At 40.9% G+C, this 21,974-nt stretch overlaps 2 protein-coding genes across 3 annotated transcripts in view; both read left to right on the top strand.

Moving 5' to 3' along the window:
- LOC127627755 (dymeclin-like) overlaps window positions 1-21,974 on the top strand; it is a 162,573-nt gene that overhangs the window by 96,340 nt on the left and 44,259 nt on the right. Inside the window, exons 19-20 of one of the 2 annotated variants that reach the window (XR_007968568.1) lie at window positions 3,183-3,236; window positions 8,775-8,846. The exons of the other annotated variant lie outside the window; for it this stretch is intronic. The gene's annotated coding sequence lies outside the window, so the exon portion shown is untranslated. Of the gene's footprint in view, window positions 1-3,182; window positions 3,237-8,774; window positions 8,847-21,974 lie in introns of those variants that run through there. 2 annotated transcript variants of the gene reach the window in all.
- Window positions 604-20,432, top strand: smad7 (SMAD family member 7). The gene is made up of 4 exons (XM_052104299.1): window positions 604-2,004; window positions 3,183-3,236; window positions 8,775-8,846; window positions 19,553-20,432. Exons 1-4 carry the CDS (start codon window positions 1,539-1,541, stop codon window positions 20,089-20,091), a joined length of 1,131 nt encoding a protein of 376 aa, XP_051960259.1. The 5' UTR covers window positions 604-1,538; the 3' UTR covers window positions 20,092-20,432.

The following is a 21,974-nucleotide window of genomic DNA, read 5'->3' as shown; positions in this document are numbered from 1 at the left end:
TCAAAAAATATGATTATATATTATATAGTCATGTATAATAAAATAATATAATATATTGTAAAAATAATTGTATTATATAATACAAATAAAAAAATTATGTATATATAATTATTTACATGTTCACTCATTCACAAACAGTTTTATTAAATATAAATATTTGTCACATAATCTTATACAAATGTACCCACAACAACTCACGTGGTTTGTTCTGTTCAGCGTCTTGAAATGTTTATGTGTGTGTGTGTGTGTGTGTGTGTGTGAGCGTGTATTTATCACTTTGTGGGGACCAAATGTCCCCATAAGGATAGTAAAACCTGAAATTTTTGACCTTATGGGGACATTTTGTCGGTCCCCATGAGGAAAACAGCTTATAAATCATACTAAATTATGTTTTTTGAAAATGTAAAAATGCAGAAAGTTTTCTGTGAGGGTTAGGTTTAGGGGTAGGGTTAGGTTTAGGGGATAGAATATAAAGTTTGTACAGTATAAAAACCATTATGTCTATGGAAAGTCCCCATAAAACATGGAAACACAACATGTGTGTGTGTGTGTGTGTGTGTGTGAGAGAGAGAGAGAGAGAGAGAGAGAGACTGTGCTCATATTGGACTTTATCTCTAATACAGCACCAGAACACATTTCCATCTCCTCTCGCAGTCTGCAACATTGTAACTTTGTAAACACTTTGACAAATGTATCCAGTCTGATGTTACTTTGTTTCATGTTTGCGCAACACAATCACTTTTTTCCCCAGCCTGTACTTTTTTTTTTTTTTTAAAGCGACAGGGTGTCTAGACAACCACATGACCCGCGGCGCGCCAATGACAGAGACAGAGCGAGATACACATACAGAGAGAGAGAGAGAGAGAGAGAGAGAGGCGCCTGATCTTCTGCTCGTTTACAGTCTGTTTAGTAGCGATCGACTCGCTTGTTGTTTCCCATGCTCGGAAGCTGAACGCATTTATGGTTCGGGAACGATCTGAAAACGGTTATTCGTGGATAATTCCGAGCGTTCTCATATGTTACAGCGTGTATGCATCAGGAAACACACGCGTTTAAGATAGTTTTTCGTCTTTTCTGTCCGGCCAGACGTGGATTTATACTGGTGCCTTTTGGATCAGAGCTTCAGATTTGGTTTCAAATGTATCATTATTGTATCCGGAGGACCCGTTGATGTTAGACGCTTAACGTTACGTGTGGATTAAGATCGAACGCTTTTATCGCTGTTACATTGTTGCACGCTACTGTGACATCAGCGTTCATGTGTCATTTCTGAGGAGTTCAACGCGAATGTAGCGGCGCTTCTGATCAACACGGACAGTCTGACGGTTTCTGGATCTCGAAGGGGTATTTTTTAAAATTCCGTGTCGGTTTGGTTGGTGAAATATTAAAGACTGGCGTATGAAACAGATTGCCTGTGCTTCTCCTGCTCGCCGATTCTCCGCCGTCTCCTCTCCGGTTGTGGATTCGGACCCCGGGATCTTCATGATTTGCGGACAAAATGGCCGTTTTTTAGCCGGGGAACCCTTTTGTCGTCCCGCATGTTCAGGACCAAACGATCGGGGCTCGTCCGGCGACTCTGGAGGAGCCGTGCGCCCGTGGTGGGCGACGGGGACGCGGACACCGGGACGCGCGGGGGCAACGCGGGCTGCTGCCTCGGGAAACCCAGCGGCGTTAAGCCGAACCCCGGCACCGAGGCCGAACTGAAAGCCCTGACCTACTCCATCCTGAAAAAGATTAAAGAAAAGCAGTTGGAGGTGCTCCTGCAGGCGGTGGAGTCCAAGGGGGGAGCGCGGAGCCCCTGCCTCTATATGCCCGGGAAAGTGGACGCCAGACTGGGTCAACAGTCGTACCCGCTCCCGCTGCTGCTCTTTAAAGTGTTCCGGTGGCCGGACCTCCGGCATTCCTCGGAATTAAAAAGACTCTCGTGCTGTGAATCTTTTGGGAAAATCAACCCGGAGCTCGTGTGCTGCAACCCGCATCATATGAGCAGACTCTGTGAGCTCGGTATGTGATCATCTGTGCTCTGATGTATTTGATATAGTCATTATATAATAATAGCCATCTGGTAAATTAGTGGGTTTCCAAATATACACTAATTATAGTTTTAAAATGGGACTAAACGTCATTCTTTTGCCTCTTGCATACTAAAGATCATATCTAGTAAATAGTATTTATAAAGAAAAGAATAGGTTGCTGTTGCATACTTGAGATCAAGTACACTGCATCTGTGCTCCAAAATGTCCCCTATATAGTGAATATATATATATATATATAAATAAATAAATAATCCAATTTTTGGAAGTAAACATCAGTTTGGCTCTTACTCCACAATACCCTAACTGTGCTTATATAGTGCTGCCCCCCCATGACATAACTAACATTTTAACAATAGACTTTGAGTAGAATATAGACCTAATCAATATTTGGATTTATGCATAATACGTTATAGTGTAAGATTATGTACACTAAGACAAGAATATAAGATGAAGATTTGATGCAAATAGGTTTTGCAATGTTATATTAGGAATATAATATCATCTATTGGTGATTCACTAACTAGTCCTAAATTCTCCTTTCGACTGTCATGAAATAAAAACAAAGTGTGCTTGTAGTCCTAAAGGCTCACGAATACATATAAAACTGCATAATTGCTATGTTATATAATCCAGATTATGCTATAGCAGAAAATCATGTATACTGAGAAAAAATGTTATTTTGTTACATAATGAATATTTGAACCTGATTATAGTCTGTATGCGTTGGTTGTTCATATGTAGTAGTTTACAACATCGAGTCCTGAATTCTTACAATTCTTGAAGTTTCATCAAATTAAGGGTTTTATTGTAGTTTTTAGGCTTGGCTGTGAGAACAACTTACACAGTGATAGTAGTTCTGTCTCTGTACTTTCAAAACGACCGATTTTTCAGCTGTTCCTCCAGTCTGTGCTTGTTCATGTGAAACCCACCGGAGGCCCCTGTGTGTGATCCCACTGAAGTTAGTTTGCTCTCTGTGTGTGTGTGTGTGTGTGTGTGTGTGGAGTCTGGCGCCAGGCGGCCCTGTGTTTATCAGAGCTGTCCTGCCTGTAACCCTCAGTACTACACAAACACATTTCCCAGAGAATGCCAGCTCTTATCATTAGCCCACTTCACTCACTCACTACCCTCTCTCTCTCTCTCCTCCAGAATCCCCCCCACCCCCGTACTCAAGATATCCCACCGATTTTCTTAAACCACCTGGTAAGTTGAAGTTTCATATTCAATTGAAGCACCTATTGAGCTGAACACAGTCATACTTTATGAATTTTTGTTCTGATGATGTCAAGCTATTTTCACTGAATAGCTGCTTTTCCACTATCGGGTCAGTGTGAGTCAGGGCTATCAACTGGCCAGCCGGGGTCAATAGCCTCAGACCTCAAGACCAAAATCAATCCGCGTTCCCACCGTCGGGCCAATAGCCCGACGTTACCCTAAAACCCGCCCTTAATACGCCATCCTGGTGCCAATGTCTCACAAACCCTGGCCATTTCTCAAGCAAGAAACTCATTAGCTAGCACTTGATATAAACATGGATTTTTATTGTGCCCGCGATGTTTAAATTTTTCCCCGAACCTGTACCGTTGTGCGCTGGATACACAACTTGGCAAAGCAGCACCAAGTTGGTGTCTAACTTGCGTTGTGAACACGCCGTTTCTGTAAAAACACACGTAATGCAATTTTCTAAACTGGCTAAAAACAGAACATTAAGTCTCTAAAGCATCCAGAATTCAGTATATTCATTATATGCTATTATTTGGAGCTCTAGTTTCACAGCCAGGACAGTTATATTGTACATACACATATCTTTAATATGTTTTAATATCTTTAGCATTTTCATCAGCCCAAATATCTTGATTTCGTCACTGATCAGTACCGACGATTCTCCATTCTCGGTTGATCTGTTACGGTAAGCTGGTAGCTAGATGTAAACAATTGGGGAATGATCATCTTGCTGCTCGTCTGACCTGACTCGGCTAAACTCCACCTGTGAAATCGACCCCGCCTCAAGCCCCAGTTAGCCTCGTTTAGCCCAAGGGTAATCAGCGGGCCGGGGCGCTTGGTCGTTGGCCCTGAGTAAGCCCCAAGGAGGCACGAAGAAGCCCCGGAAGTGGCAGTGGGAACGCAAATGGCCCTGGTATGCGCTAGCACACCCTCATTGGGCCAGATAGTGGAAATGTGGCTAATGTCAAAGGCATGGTAGTATGGTGATAATATGGTATTCTTTTAATGACCTTGAGTATGATGTAAAATACTTAGTGCATGGCCAAGACAATGTCCTGGTCATATTTAACCCAAATATATAAAAACGTCAAATATATTAAATTATATTTTTCATAAAGCCATTTCATCATCATTAAGGACTCTAAGATTTTTTGCATTATGACATAATTTTCAGGACCCCCCCCAACTCTCATTACCGTAACGTGTGTGTGTGTGTGTGTGTGTGTGTGTGTGTGTGTGTGTGTGTGTGTGTGTGTGTGAGATAGACTCGGTCTGGGTAATGTTGTGATTTAGTTTGGATAGAATGAAGTTGTCATGCCCGTACCCTATCATAAGATGGCATGATGCCATACGCCACTTTTGGAGAGGGGGGAGGTTAGTCTGCCTGAATGTTTGGCTGCAGAGTTGAGCTGAAACTCGGAAACATGCTTAACTGGGAAACATGGATCACATAAAGGAAAAGCTTGATTTATCTGCCAAATTAATCTGCGGTTTTGGGAGTGACGCTTTTCGACTTTCCTGTGTTTTCTGTCTCTCTACCCATAATGCTGTTTGCTGCATAAGTGCGTCTTGTATATTCACTTCAGAAAAGCGGTGTTGAGAGCGTATTTTGTTTGGCAGAGTCCTGGACTAAGTTTCCTGCTGATCACTCGAGTAAAAATCCTACTTTATCCGGGCCAAAACTCCTCACACCATTTCACTCAAACAGTATCAGTTACCGAGAACGTACTTGAGAAATTTAGTTCCAACTGCTTGAAATTCCCTCAGCGTTGATTTGGACCAGGACTGGCCTGTATGACTGTATATACTGTGGCACTATGATAGACTTTTATATACGTTTATATATGCTACCGCCTACTCTGCTAATTGTTGCAGATGTCTCTTTCAGATTAAAACGTTTTTTTAATTATAATAATAATGGTGCATTTTAAAATGGGTTGCGTTGTTTTTAAAGGTTGTTTATGGATGTATAAAGGTTCAAATATCTTCAGCTGTGGCTCATCCAATCATAATTACACAAGTCATTATTATAATGTTTAATTTAAAAAAACTAATATTAATAATAAAAATAAAAAGATTAAATGCTATTGTAAATTTCAAAATTAATTGGATTATATATCACACACACACACACACACACACACATATTTAATATATAAACTTTACTGGGTTAAATTTCTTGCAAAAAATTAGAAGTGAGCTCTTGCTGTAATTTATATTGTAAATAACTGTAAAATGCACAGATAATTACTATAATATCCTCAAAGTATTTAACTCTAATATGCAAATGTTCTGTAATTAACCACTCAATTACAGCACATTACTTTTAATCTAATGCATTACAGCAAATTACTGTAATATTACATTGGTGCATTAAGTGTGTGTCTCTCTGCAGACATAATCTTTTTTTCTTCTTACAGCTAATTACGATGCAATTTCTATTTTCTCAGTAATGTACCTCAATTACTGTAAACGGTAAATAACTGTAGATTGCAATTGCGGTAGCTGACTGTAATCAGGTTTTAACAGTGTTTGGCAGTATGTTACTGAAAAAAAAGCATGTTAAGTTTCAACAGTGACCTGTATCGTGATTACTCATGATATAAAATTACTCGAACTGTGATTTTGGTCATACTGCCCACCCCTAATTCTTGTGCATCTGGTAATGTTTATAACAGGAATAATAATAAAAAGTGTGTGTGTGTGGGAACTGCTTTGACTGAAATGGCTCTCACTATTTGAGTCATTCTTGTTTTATGAATCCGTTTTGGGGTTTTCGGAGTGAGTGATCAAGAGAGAGGGTATGAGTTAAAGAGAGGCGCCGTGGTAGAGGACAGGAAAGCCAATTTGGGGAGGACATTTCCTGCGCGCACACAAACACTTCCATTAGCCACGGATGGCTCTTAGACGAGGGACAGAACAATAGCAGCCGGACTGAAAGAGAGAGTGACGCTCAACACTCAGAGGAAGTTATTTGTCGTTCTCAGACATGATTCTAAAAGGGCGTTTGCACGCACGTGTGTGTGTGTAGGGAAGGATACGTTCATTAAAGCCGAGTAACTGCGTCTCCGTGATAACGTCAAGTCTGTCAGTGACTGTCACACACATGTGTCTGTCACCGTAGTAACTCTCACATGTTCACACATTGTTGACGGTAAGGTGAAAGGAGTCGTTTATGGAAACATATTCGCATATAATTTGCTTTAAGCTCTTAATCAAAGAGACACCAATGAGAGAAAGACCATTGGCAGTGATATTCTAGAACACTAACGCCCTTGAAATGACAAAGGCATGTTTGATTTGAGAAATATCAGTCGTTAACAAACTTGAAGTCTCTGTCTCAAAACCTAGTGAGCTGCCTACCTAGATAGCATATTCAAATGATTATGCTGCCTTCTAAGGCAACATCGCTTCACTGTAATCGCAGATTGCATTGCGAATAATGGATAAAGCAATGAATTGAGGGTGGTGGGGTCCAGAGAAGTGTTGAAGTTATTTATACATTATTATTATTTGTATGTGCACTGTATTGTTGCCTATGTAGAGTGTTCCAAACCAATCACTTATTATTGCAGTTAAGATACATTTATGCATTTGGCAGACACTTTTATCCAAAGCGACTTACAGTGCACTTATTACAGGGACAATCCCCCCGGAGCAACCTGGAGTTAAGTGCCTTGCTCAAGGACACAATGGTGGTGGCTGTGGGGTTCGAACCAGCAACCTTCTGATTAACAGATATGTGCTTTAGCCACTACACCACCACCACTCCACACCAAGATGCTGCCTAAAGGCCCAGATATACTTCGAACGAACTGGTGTGACATTTAGAACAAAATCTAGCCAAAAAGTAGGCGTTTTTAATATTCGTTTTGGTGGTTCGTAACCGTGCGTCTGGGCGAACTTTTAGGAAAAATTCTTACGGCTTCTAAACACCACCTTACTACCATTGGTCCACATCATCGGTAGGTGTGACCTGGAACTCCACCCACTTTGAGACCAACAGCTGGTTTTGTTACATTGTTTAGTCGGCCAAAATCGGTCAGTTGGTGAGTTGTCATTAGCGAGCTAGTGCAAGTTTAGGGGCGGCTGTGGCTCAGATGGTAGAGCGGGTCGGCTACCAATCGCAGGGTTGGTGGTTCGAATCCCGGCCCACACGGCTCCACATGCCGAAGTGTCCTTGGACAAGACACTGAACCCCGAGTTGCTCCCAATGGCAGGCTAGCGCCTTGCATGGCAGCTCTGTCACCATTGGTGTGTGAATGTGAGTGTGGATGGGTGATTGGGACACAGTGTAAAGCTTTGGTAACCTCTAAGGTTAATAAAAAAGCGCTATATAAGTGCAGACCATTTACCATTCACACATCTGCCCAAAGATACGCCTCTATCATCATTCTTTTGTCTTTATTCTGCACATTAACACTTTTTATCTTTGCAGTAGTAACAGTGTCATCATAAATTACAATAACAGAGTGAAAACGTATATTATGGCCACATATAGCACGTTAGCATCATTAATTATTCATGTAACCAGGACAAATAAAATGTTTTCTATGGCATTTATATGACTTTAAAATTTGTTTCAACCACTTGATGATGATTTAATGACCTCATGTGAAATCTACTCCCAAAATGAGGCATAAAGTCATTGATAATGCATTTAAATATCACAGTAGTTAAGGTTTACATGTAGCATCCTCGTATTTAAATGCACCTCTAAACACCTCCCACAGGGGTGTCACCGGTGTCTGAATATTCGCCAAAAGTAAACCGTTTCTCGGCTGTTTAGAACTTCTTTTTACCCCTGAAAGAAGAGTGAATAAGAACTTCTACGGAAGTATATTAGGGCCTTTAGAAGGTACTAGTCTATGTTGGCAGTAGATTAGCAAGGCAGCACGCTAGGTTTTGGAACAGGCTTGAAATGTTTAATCTTGTTATGTTGAACGTTTTATCGTTCTGACAGTCTATCAAGCCAACGTCAACTTTACCTATCTAGTTATGGAGTTACCTCTAGTCAGCAAGGCGACTACACCATACTGGAAGAACTGATCTTATGACTTGATTTCTCTTCCAGAAGTAACTGTAACGCGTATACAGCAAAACTATTCTGACAGAAGTGTCGATGAAAGGGTTAACTTGAAAGCGAGTGTTTTTCCTGTGTGCTTGAACGGCAATTAGAAAATGTACTGTACACGGTCTTCAAGGCTGAAGCAATTTCCTGTCTACCTCGTTGTTTTTGACATGATGAAGTGTATCCTGCTAAACTCGACGCTATATATTCCTGTTAGAGCGCTCCCGCTCCTTCTCCACCGCTTTCTTGGCAACGACTTGAACCTCAAAAATGGTTTATTTATTTTGCATGACAGAAAAGTATAAGCAGCAGGAAATTTGAATGTCCGTCGGGTTTTTAATGTTTTATCCAAAAGGAGGACAATCTGTTTTAGTGTCATCATGTTAGATGGGCCAATCAGGTCTCTTAATCCTGTGATTGACAGCTGTCACTCTCTTTCTCCGTAGATTCTCCAGGTTCTGTGCCTGCTTCCACTGAAACTGGGGGATCAACGTATTCGGCCCCTGTGGGGTTCTCAGGTATGAGCTCAATACCATCTTCATCTTCTCTTTATCACTTCCTGTGTGTTCACTGCTTGTGAGGTCTTTGAGCGAACCCCTCTGTCCTGATTCATTCAATCCAAACAGACAAAACGCAGTTGTTTGGTTAAGACAGACTGTGAAGAAGGAGATTCGTTTTAAGGGAGTCTCTGCACTTTAATTTGTTGTTTTGAATCTAGTAAAGAGTGACAAATGAAATGCAAGTCAACATGATTTTATTCATGTCATTCCAAGAAACGTCTTGAAACTTTCTAGAAACAACTTTATTTTTTAGCTGATGTCATCTAGGCTGTGCGGTCTGTTGATTAAAGTGCACCATTTATGTTTTTTAAACGTGTCTAATTTTGTTTTTAAGGTCTCAGACAATAGATTTACATGCATTCGAGGTCAAAAAAAACACTGTCATTTGCTCATAATTTAAATTGCAGCATTACCATTTTTATCCCCAGTGTCAAAAACGACTCCGCCTTTCAGAGAGTTTACTCTGCTCTGATTGGTCCGTTCTTAAGCATTCATTCTAAACTCCGCCTTTCAGAGAGTCTACTCTGCTCTGATTGGTCCATTCTTAAGCATTCATTCTAAACTCCTCCTTTCAGAGAGTCTACTCTGCTCTGATTGGTCCGTTCTTAAGCATTCATTCTAAACTCCTCCTTTCAGAGAGTCTACTCTGCTCTGATTGGTCCGTTCTTAAGCATTCATTCTAAACTCCGCCTTTCAGAGAGTCTACTCTGCTCTGATTGGTCCGTTCTTAAGCATTCATTCTAAACTCCTCCTTTCAGAGAGTCTACTCTGCTCTGATTGGTCCATTCTAAAGCATTCATTCTAAACTCCGCCTTTCAGAGAGTTTACTCTGCTCTGATTGGTCAGATGTCCTAGTCTGTTGTGATTGGTCTACCGCTTAGTATAGTGTTTGAGGGCAGGTCAAAGCTGTTCGCGAGCAGCCAATGAACACCAGAGGCGGGGTTTTTGTTACCAAATTACGTTGGTTCGTACAGGAAGTCTGGAATTACTAACGACTCGTTTCAGATGTTCAGAATCAGTTCTTTCTTTTATTTTTAACTTTGCAGACTTTTTTACATTCACAAACAGCTTTATAACGCACTACATGAAAGGTAATACTTGAAAAACCATAATAGGTGCTCTTTGATTTTATGCAATAGCCAACTAGCTAGCTAGGCATTTTAAGGCCCGAGTATACTTTGTTTTTCTGCGTTCCGGATAGGATTGCGCCCTGTCAACTGCGTTACCTTTCATATTATACCGTTCTGACCGCGAGTGAATATGAATGCGTTCGACTGCTTTGGCATGCGTTTTCAAAACGCTCCATTGCTTGGAGGTGGAGGTTTATGCGTTCTAGTGTGGATGAATGGCGTAAATATAGAGAAATGTCTGTGGGCGTTGCCTCAGTTCTGGCTCCGTTCTGTTATGAGACGCCCACTTTTCACCATCCAATCAAGCCCCAAACTAACCTTTTTATTGTTGGCACATTATGGAAGTAAAATGAGTTGCGAACACCATTTTATGTTGACTTTAAAATGGAAGTGTGTGTGTGTGTGTGTGTGTGTGTTTATCCATGGACTTTTCTGATTCTGAGTTCTGACGACGCACAAACAGACGAATGTGTTTACGAGAGCAGCCGAGCGAGAGAGGGAGGATGTTAGTTTGGTCTGGGCTGGATCCTTCATACAGATGTTTCTCATTATGGGGACTTTAAAGGGTTTTTATGACGGTGTTTAATTCAGCGCTGGGTGGAATGTGCGTGTGTGTGAGGGGTCTTTAGATGGGTTTTCAGATAAGAACAGTTAAATGATGGAAGCTTTACATAAACACATGTTAAATGGACAGCGCTCAGAGTGCGTGCCATGGGTTAGTCAGAGACTGTGTGTAGCTCCCCATCAGTGGCCTCCAGTGTGAAGGTGTGCCAGCATTTGTTTTATGTTTGTGTATGTGTGTGTGTGTGTGTGTGTGTGTGTGTGCCTGATGAAAGAACGATTGCTCCTATTCGACATACAGCAGACAAACAGCTCCTCGTTTCTCCATACACACATTTGTTACTTTCGTTCACTCGTTTGTCAGCTCTCCTACTGAGGTGAGTGTTTGTCCTGTTGAAGAGAGAGGAGGAATGAGGGAGGAGTGCAAAGGAGAGGAGGAGGGGTACAAACGTTTTTATGGCAGTGGAAGAAAAGTCTGATCACACACACAGGAAACATGCGTCCATTGAAACTGTCTCTCTGACCTTCTAATTTACTCTTCTGCTCTTTTCGTGAAGTGAGAAAAAGTCAGGCAGAGTGAGACAGACAGGTATAAACTTGATTTTTACAGTTTTTTTTAGCTTTAATCATAATTTTTGTGTTTTGACAAATGTTATTTAAATTTAGTCAATATTTCTTCACGTCATATTTATTAACTGTTGTCAGTTTTTCTCTACACAAGATAATGTGCAAAATAACGGTCATTGATAAATAAGGTTGTCTGAGGGGATACAATTAGAAATAGTTGAAAACGTGTCAAGTTCGTAAAATGTACTCTTTGGGTCCATGTTGATTTCACTCATTTTTGAAAAATGTTTGCATGTAATGCATGTTTTACCATTTTTTTTGTTATGTCATGCGGTGTAACCATCAAGTAAAAGGTATTAAAATACTTTTCATGCACCATGTATACATGAGACTAGACTGTTTTCAACATATTTTTCAAGGTAAATATTTTTATGCAAATAATGTGTTTTTTTTTTTAGCTGTTTTCTCAGGGTTACTCCAAATGACCTGAACAAAATGTGCCTTGTCATAAATATTTATATATATATTGGAATTCCCAATGCGCTCCAAGTCCTCGTGGCGGAGGACTAATCTCCGTTGCCTCCGCGTCTGAGACCGTCAATCCGTGCATCTCATCACGTGGCTTGTTTAGCGCCTTGCCACGGAGACATAGCACATGTGGAGGCTTCACGCTATTCTCCGTTATCCATGCACAACTCACCACATGCCCCACCGAGAGCGAGAACCACATTATAGCGACCACGAGGAGGTTACCCCATGTGACTCTACCCTCCCTAGCAACCGGGACAATTTGGTTACACCAAATAGCCTGAACAAAATGTGCCTTTTCATAAAAATGTACAAATATTGATAAATTCTCTGTAATGTTTTTTGGCACGTGACAGTAAAATGGCTACCTATATGTTGGTTAAACCACATGACTTTGATTCGTTGGACAAACGTTTTTCAAATATTATTAATATTTTTTTAAATTTGTTGCTTATTTTTGTTTTCTGTCTTTGTATGGTTGCACCACTTGACAGTTTTGACTTTAAGCCCCAGAACATTATTCTCGTCATGTCATTGACCCAAAAACACGTAACAAAGCATGATTAAATTCTTCAGATATAATAGAGTGACCACAAACAGAACAGTGTGTTACTGATTTGTTTAGCCAGAGGCCATGTTGCTGTATGAGTGGAAAACGCTGAACACAAAGCCTGCGTTTTACTCGCCGCATGTTTGGAATATAAACCAATGCGCTGCCTGTTTGCTTAAATGATGTATTAACTGGGTAGTCACGTGAAAAGTCACGATTTTGTACATGGACTCATTATAATTAACATTTAGTTCAATATTTATGAAAGCAAGCGAGAGATACCCTCCCCGTGTGTGTGTGTGTGTGTGTGTGTGTGTGTGTGTGCGTGTGCGTGTGTGTGTGTGATTATTGGATGAGAGTCTCTGAGCATTGTTTGTCCTGGTTGTCTAAAGTTATTAAGAGTTATCCCTAATTGAACTAAACTCCCTGAGCTAGTTGCCAGAGAGACAGACAGGTAGAGAGAGACAGCAGTGTTCTGTGACCACATTATTAGTTTTAACTTACATTTCTGTGCACTTTTATTTGTAAATCTTGTCTAATAAAGGATTGCAGTCTCTTAATGTGTCTAATCAGACCAATATAACTCACTTATAATGTCTGATAACTGATATATTGTGCATACTTTAGGATAATGTGTTTTTTCATTAGATCAAAAGATGTTTGTTTTTGTGAAACTGCTCACATGGTCGTATTTAATGTCATGTACAGTGACTCGATACAAGACAGGGCGTCCTGTGTCTTCGTGTTTGCGGGAAGTGTGCGGCAGGGGGTCTGGTCGGCTCTCTATGATTTCAGCCCCCCCTGAATTGACCCGTGTAGCCCCCTTGGCCTCTGTCTGTAGTCACAAACACATGCCTGACGTCCATGAGTATATTTATTAACCTCTCAGTCACAGACATTTCAAAGAGCGCCGCAGCGCAACACCGACACAACAGAACTAGAACGGCTCCGTTTGAATCCTCGAAGCTGTCTACACTGCAAGCGCACAGTTTAGGTTGTAGTGTAGAAAATCGGGAACATTGAGCGTGTTTACATGCACGTTCTTACACCGATTATGCCTAATAAGCCGACGACGCTTGTGGTCATGTAAATGCAATATACGTTGATCCTTTATCGGATGCTTTTCATCGTGTCATACTCTATATATCTGCACACATTTGAAAAGTCGTTTGCTTTATAATGGAGTGGTGGTGGTGTAGTGGGCTAAAGCACATAACTGGTAAGCAGAAGGTTGCTGGTTCGATCCCCACAGCCACCACCATTGTGTCCTTGAGCAAGGCACTTAAGGGCTCTGTAAGTCACTTTGGATAAAAGCATCTGCCAAATGCATAAATATAAATGTACAATATTACATGTCAATCAGTTCCAATATGCTGGGATTTTGCTCTAGATTCCACTTTCAGAAAAGACAGGACAATTACGACACTGGAAACTTGTCGTGTCACGCCTGCCGCTGCCCGCTGTTTTCGAAACATTTCCGCCAATCCACAATCAGTCCCTTTATAGACGTTGCATAAATGTTTGAGCTGAAAGACCCAACCAGGGCTGTAGGTTCCTCAACAAATATAATCCCCCCTTAAGGGCCCTACTGTCAGCCAAAAAGTTTGCTGTTACCGTGACAACCTCCCGCCTCATTCCGGGGTTGTTTGGGTTAGCAAAGTAGGAAAGGACAGCACAGCACAGGAAATTACATCATTCCTTGAGCCAGGGGTAGGGCCTCCCGGTCGCCTCCGCGAAGCGGAAAAGAAAACATTTCAAGAAAACGACTCAAAGCAGCTACTTAAACGTCCAAAGCAGCCTAGAACAACTTTGTTTGATGACATATTTTAAGCGTAGGTGAAGTTAGTCATTTCAAACTACTTCCTTTAACAACGCTATGGTGAATTTGGCTTCTCTCCATCCATTACACCGAGAGAAATGGAAAAAAGGTTAAAAACAAGGGTACAAATCAGCTGGAAGAAGAAGAACATGGAAGTATAAAATGGACACATGCCTCAAATTTGCCAGTGTACATGTTAGACACAGATGCCTCACACCGCAAATATTTTCTTAAACCACATCTAATTGCTTACCTTAACAGAGAGAGACAGACAGGCGGGACGTTTTCTCATGCGTACACGTGATCTTTTCATTCAGAAACAATATCAACGCTCATGAGATCTGCCCCCGGTCTGACTGGCTGCTTATGTTTGCCGGTGTGTGACCGAATGAAATTTAGATTCAAATTAATTGCCATCCAAGCAAGAAAAAAAAACACGACAACAAAAACCCACAACAAAGGTGTCCCCGCTCAACTGGCCTAACTGGTTGTTTAAAGTCACATACACACACTAGTGCAACAATTTGGTTCCCACTGCGATTGGTAACACACTGGATTCGGGGCAACTGTGGTAGTTATTCCATTCTGACCACCGTGAATGGGCAAACATTGAGTATATCATTAGTAGTTGTGATAATGCAGACGAATGCAAATTTTTGTTTGTTGCGTGATTATCCATGAGAGGACACAATGTTTTTTTTTATTGGTGGAGAGAGTTGTGTTTCTGACCTTTGACCTTTGATACTCAATGATTTCATAAACAGACTTGTGTTTTTTGTGCTGACATGCCTATACAGTAGGCATGGGTTTGAAAAACAACCAGTACATCGTACGATTTTAGTGGTTTGATTTAGTGATCGACCGATATGGGTTTATTAATTGCAGGAAGCAGGTTGGCCGATGGTATATAATAGAAGTTGTACTGATATTTGCCTTTTATCATTAGAAAGGTTAAAGGGAACTGTTGAGGAGAGACCGTTAGAGTATGTGCTACTGAGGAAGATTTATGAGCGTTTCACAGGATGCTGGATCTGCTCAAGTTTTGTGAGGTTGGTTTATTACATCCGTTTAAACAAGATATGCGCATATTTGCATACGTTATATGATATTTGCCTTTTTATCATTAGACAAGACAGTTAATGGTTGCAGGGAACTGTTGAGGAGAGATAGGGAGAATGAAACGGGTTGAGCACTTTAGCATTATGAGCTCAAACGCGTCTGCCGCAGCTCTGATATACGGACTGTTTAAATGACACTGTGTTGCACACCGGTCTATTATTGTAGTTACATGATGTCACGTAACAACAAAATGAACCGTGACTGGTCGTTAACATGTCTGAGTCACTTCACATGCTCAACACCCTCAAGAAACAAATCGGAGAAATGGGAAAATATATCGAATATCGGACGATTTATCGGCCTTGGTGATATATCTGTCGAACACTAGTCTAATGTCTGATCGTTGTGTTGGTGCACAATGGAGGGCAAAGTTTTTCCTTGTGTGTGTGTGTGTGTGTATGTAAGGTTCTCGCTCCGTTTCCCTTTGACTTCCCAACATGTCTGTCTGTCTCCATCTATCTGCATGTCTCTCTGTTGAATGTGAGATTGTGATGTCTAAGATATTGATGCCTGAGGAAAAAGATAATATTTATACAGCCATAACTGACATGTACATGCATTTGTTTAGTTGGAAAGTTTGCATGACGAATCATAAATGTCTTCGTGGATGCATGAAAGCACGCCATTCGATGCAAAAATACTTTACGCGGGTACATGAACACAATCGATTCTTGCTATGCAAACTCGATTTCATGCATCATTGTGTTTCGTAATGTGTTAGAACTTAATGGAAACGACAAGATGTGAACAAAATCTCCAAAATGCACATAAAAAAAAACGTATACGCTCACTTGAGGTGGTTAATTTATTTAATCAATAAGATGCGCATAAACAAAAATGGAAACCAAATATATTCCTATAGAATTTATTTATTTTATAATCATCTTGGTGTTTCCATCCAGTATAATTAATGTGATATCCCAAAGTTCTCAAAATACATTTGTGGATGCCCCGTTAACCCAGCTAGTGTAAAACCTACGTTAATGTAAAAACAACATTTGTGTTGCGTTGCAAATTGCATTCGGACACTATGCATTAAAAACGAGCTTATGATGACAAATAATTCATTATATTTAAAAAGAGACAGAGTTTTGTTTTCATTTTGCACTAAAAACTAAAACACAGTTTCTAAATGGAAATGGAAATGGGATGGAAATGCCGTTTATTCGCTAACTGTTTTAATGATACTCTGATATTGTGCATAAATAAATGGCAACAAGACTACCGTCAGCATTGTCCCAACAATCGCTATAGCGAGCATTATTGTATGGTCTTATATGGTCATCTAATGTCATGCCAGAGCAACAGCTTGAATTAGTAAAAGTTTGTAAAACTGTAGACGGTTTTACAAAAAGAAGCATGAATAATAACACATCCGAGTTTAGAGACACAAACATTTGAAAATAACTATCGCCCCTTGAATACTGAGGTTTGTTGCCGCCACAGTCACACACAAACAGGACCGCACACTTGTAATGTGTATTCCTAACATTTGCAACATTGTCCTGACCTAGTGGGGTTTAAGTTTAAATAACTTATGGATGTCATCAAGGAACTAAAGCAGCCCCACCCCCCGACCTATGACCCCTGACCTCACGCGTCCTCCAGCAGGCGTGTCGCTTGCTTGGACCCTAAGCCACGTACGCACACACACACAAACACACTCTCCTTCTCTGAGGATAAGAACGATGCCCGGTCGTAAAAGAGGCCGACGCCTCCCGTGAACTCAGCCAGACTCGAACCGATCAATAAAAACATTGACTTTCCTCGAGTGTGTGTGTGTGTGTGTGTGTGGAGACAGACAGAAATAATCATTAACTTTTCCAGACTGCTGAGTGACTCTAAGCCTCAGTGTGTGTGTGTGTGTGTGTGTGTGTGTGTGTGTGTGTGTGTGATTCCATTAGACGCTTTTGTTGTGCCTCCTTTTTTTTTTATGTACAAATTGGCTGTTTAAAAAGCGAAGTCTCCTTAAAAGGGAAAACTTTACCCCAATGTACTCCGAAAACGTTAGCCAGAGTGTGTGTGTGTGTGTGTGTGTGTGTGTGTTTGGTATTTGAGTGCTCAGACCAAAAGGAGCCAGTTTGGACAGAGGAAGGACGGTTTGATGGTTTGTTACCTGAGGCAGTAAAGCTCTAAATGGAGATTTGACTTCAGCTCAGCTGCAAAACAAAGGCACAAGTGTGAGAGTCTCTTTTTGTCCCCTTTAAGAAGAGAAAGACACAAAGAAACTTCTCAGGGGGAGGGAAAACATAGAAAGGAGTCATCGTTAGTGACAAGAATTGTTAAATTCCTTACGATTCCCATGCCTAGGAGAGACGGAAGAGGCAGAATAGGACAGACAGTCGGAGAGAACAGGATGTCCATTGAAAGCTACAGGAGACATGAACCAGAACTGTGTATGTGTCATGTTGCACACTCTATTTCTGTACTCTCCCTGCGTCTAACTGTCACCATGTCAGACGGGGTGACACTGTGGTCACACAACCGACCAACACACAGACGCCTCACACGTACGGTAGTAAATCCATAACCTATAGACACACCTACATGTATACCTCTACAGCATACCAATCTATGTGTGATCTCTAGTTATCAGTGTGTATTGCTCTCTCCGTTTGATTGGGCCACATGTGGTTAACAAAACAACACATTCGTCTTCACGAGTGTGTGTTACTCAGGTTTGCTCGCTGTTCATAGTGTCATCACTGAAACTAGTCGACTATCAAGACAAAAATAGCATCAGTTTGGCACATAGCAACGGAAGAGACACACTTCACTAAAATTGTGTTACCTTTTACTTAAAGATTGATTTAGGATCAGTGTCACAGAGTAAAATCTTCTTAAAAAGCATCCGTGAGCAGGTCTGAGGCCTGTTGTTCAAACTGAATACCACATCTCTCCAAAAACACAGTGTTACCATGGTACCATATCCAAACAGCTATGTTTGTAAGGGTTGTACTTCAGTCATAGAGTAAGTCTGGGCTAACGCGTAATTAACTGTGCTGCTAAATTACTGCCTACTCGCCCTATCTGAGATTAAAGAGCGGCAGGGTTGGCAGAAAGAGTCCAACTGTCTAAAGGATACTGGGAGTTGGACTCCTTTTCCTCGTTTTTGCATAAAAGTGTGTCCTAACCAGACACAACTGCATCAAGTAGTTGGTTGTGCAAGTTAGTTAAACTGTCAACCAGTTAATATGTAGATGCCTGAATAATTACTAATCTTGATTAATAGCTTAGTCAAGGTTATTCTATCTTCCCTTTGAGTACAGAGGGTTGTAACCGCCATCTTTTACGTAAAAGTGTGTCCAAGTTATTTTTGTGTGCTTGCTGTAAGCGAAAAAGCTGCGCAAAGCGCCAAAATCGCCAATGAGATTTCACTGTGGGAGGAGCTTCCCACCAAATTGTCGCTCGTTGTGACTTATTTGGACAAAAAGAGATACTTGTTTGTGTTATTGCTTCACCTTTGGTTAGGACATGTTGTAGCCCTTTCTTAAATCTAAAAGCAACCAGATCCGTGAGAGAGAGAGAGAGAGAGAGAGAGAGAGAGAGAGCGAGATCTTTTGTATTGTAAGGGCATTGTGACATCATAATTCAAGCACTCAGAATGGGCATTGACAGAGGAAATCTATCCTCGGTTTCAGAACTAGAGTTGGTTGTTGGAGGCGAGGCAAATTACAGTGATTGGGGCAGATTTATTGTACCGTTGACGTCAGAACATTGTTCAGGCTAGCATAAGGAACTGAGGCGGTCAGATAGATGATAAGCAGCATTGCTAATGTAAACAGACGATGGAGGCCAGTGGCGCTGCTCTGTGCGGGGCGGCAGATTCCTGGCATTCCGGCGCCGTCGCTCCAGAACACTGAAATTAAGGAAGTAAGATATGCTTGGCAGAGCTCAGGACAGTTTTTCTGGGCTGAAGGCATGCATAAAGTTTGTGTGTGTGAGAACTTGTCTGTGTTTACCTTTTTGAACTTAAGAGCTCCTGTCTTATCTCATCATTTATTATGGGTTTATTTCCACTACTTAAGCTCAAGTCTTCTCGTCTGCCTCTTTTATTTCTAAACATCTGTTTATATCCCTGTTGGAAATTCCAGCTAATATGTTTTTTTTTTTTTTAAGCTAATTGGTTTTAAATGGTTTCTTATTAGTCCAAGCTTGTCTAGAAGGTTGATCAGTTGGATTACCAGCATGTGAACCTGGTTTCAACCTGGTCAACCATCTTGGTAAAGCTAGCTAGAGCATGTAGACCACCTTGGACCATCATGATACTAGCTACCATGTTCCAAAACCAATATGACCACTTTAAGACCTGTATTTTCCAGCAGGAATACAATTAAGCTCATTTGAATCAACTGCATCGGAATTAAAAACCGTTTCTGTCTCTCCTCAGATTCCCTGGCTCTTCAGGAGCGTGGAGAACACCCTCACTGGTGTGTAGTGGCATACTGGGAGGAGAAGACCCGCGTTGGACGTCTCTACTCCGTCCAGGAGTCATCTCTGGACATTTTCTATGACCTACCTCAAGGCACGGGCTTTTGCCTGGGCCAGCTCGCTTCCGACAACAAAAGTCAACTCGTGCAAATGGTTCGGGCCAAGATCGGCTACGGCATCCAGCTCAGCCGCGAAGCTGACGGTGTTTGGGTGTACAACCGGAGTTCCTATCCGATATTCATCAAGTCAGCCACTCTGGACAACCCGGACTCACGTACGCTGCTAGTGCATAAAGTATTCCCAGGATTTTCCATAAAGGCCTTCGACTTCGAGAAGGCCGGAAGCCTGCAGCGACCCAATGACCACGAGTTTAGCCAACAGCCGCGGACGGGTTTTACCGTACAGATCAGTTTCGTAAAGGGCTGGGGGCAATGCTACACCAGACAGTTCATCAGTAGCTGCCCCTGCTGGCTCGAGGTCATATTTAACAACCGATAACAGCAAGCCCCGCCCTTTACCACCCCCCATTCCTTAATCGCCATGACGATGGACTAGCCCTTACCTTTTATGGACTACTTTTTTTCCCGAGAAGCGGAAGAGTTCTCCAGAGGATGTTTTACGAAAGAAAACTCACTTTGACTTGTTTAATAAATGACTAAGATTTAATTAAGTGAAAGAAATGCTAAAATGTATTTTATGTTAAATATATATTATTACGTGTAAATACGAAGTTTTATATGCATTGTTATTTATGTATTGTGCAATGTGTTGATGAGAAAAAGATGCACTTTGCTTAATATAAATGCAAACAAAGACATGCCAAAATAAAACAAAAAATACCAAATACATGAGTTTGTGCTGGTTTTGCTTACACGATGTTAGTCTTGTTTTGTAAGTAGCTTATTGTTTTGATCCTTTAGTTTAATGCAGTGATTAAGAAAACGGAGATGTTATTTTAACAGGATTCGCCGGTCATTCTTGGTTGGAAATTACATGCAAATGTCCTTCATCGATTTACACTACCTTACACAAGTTTGGATGCACTTAACCTCATTTTTCTCATGTTTTTAGACAAATATAAACCGTGCCCATGTATGAATGTCTTGCATGACAGTTTAGTTCATTTAATGAGCTGGACCTGTTAGTGGCGGAAAAGCAGCCAACAAGTGTCCTGTTAACATGGGGAAAATATATAAATAACAAAAACTAAAATTTGGATTTATGTACTTTTCTGTTACTTCCCCCGGTGTTATTGCGTAGTTTTGACTTTAACTCAAATATGGAAAATAGAATAAACATTGAGTAGGCGTGTCCAAACTTGTAAACGGTATTGCAATTTTTTTCAATCTCAATTGGTATTTGTGAGTGAAATATGCATTAAACCATTATTATTTATTCTTTTCCAGTACTCAGGGTTCCTACACTTCTCGGCAGAATTTGGATGTCTTTTCCCGTGTGATTGCTGGATAATTATTTAAAAAAAAAATCGATCGATTTGCTTATTAATTAGACCAATTTGTAAACGGGTTTGACTCTAGCGCAATCTTGAACTCCAATTGGACAACATCATGTCTTGTGGGCAAGTTTTACATCACAAAAGATCAATATCTAACTCATAAAATAATATAGAGCAAAGCTAACCACAATATACATACATATATAATCACTACAGACTTTTCCCATGACTGGAAAACACTTTAAAAATCCCCTGATATTTGCACACACGAGTAATCATTAATGACTTGAAAAGTTCATTGGTCAAAATTGAAAAGAAACCAGAAACCGATGGCAACAATAGGTTGTATTCATTAACATTAGTTAAGAAACTATACGTTTACAGCACTTATTCATCTCGGTTCATGTTAAACATTAAGTATAGCATGGCGTGGTGGTGGTGTAGCACATAACTGGTAATCTGGTAAGCAGAAGGTTGCTGGTTCAATCCCCACAGTCACCACCATTGTGTCCTTGAGCAAGACACTTAACTCCAGGTTGCTCTTGGGGGATTGTCCCTGTAATAAGGGCTCTGTAAGTCTCTTTGGATAAAAGTGTCTGCCAAATGCATAAATGTAAATGTAAACATTTACTTCTAAAAATGAACTATACCCAGATTTATACATTCTTAAAAAATAAAATGTGCTCATATATTTTTAACGAGTAGAAAAGATAAATGTGACTGAATCAGTTTCACACTGTACTTCCAGCTCTGTCAAGTATTTCAATATATGTCTTCTTTATAAATGACGCACGTTTCTGTGAGAGCAAATTCCTCCAGTCTAAATCAAATGCCCCGTCAGCCGTTTGTGAGAGGGGACAGTCTACGGCCCCGTCTAGACTACCGCCACACCTCCTTCTGCTCCTACTGATATGGCTGTCTGCTG

This window comes from Xyrauchen texanus, chromosome 34 (genome assembly GCF_025860055.1).
Source record: "Xyrauchen texanus isolate HMW12.3.18 chromosome 34, RBS_HiC_50CHRs, whole genome shotgun sequence".
Lineage (NCBI taxonomy): Eukaryota > Metazoa > Chordata > Actinopteri > Cypriniformes > Catostomidae > Xyrauchen > Xyrauchen texanus.
The sequence above is the reverse complement of the archived record's forward strand: the minus strand, read 5'-3'. Positions and strand labels throughout refer to the sequence as shown.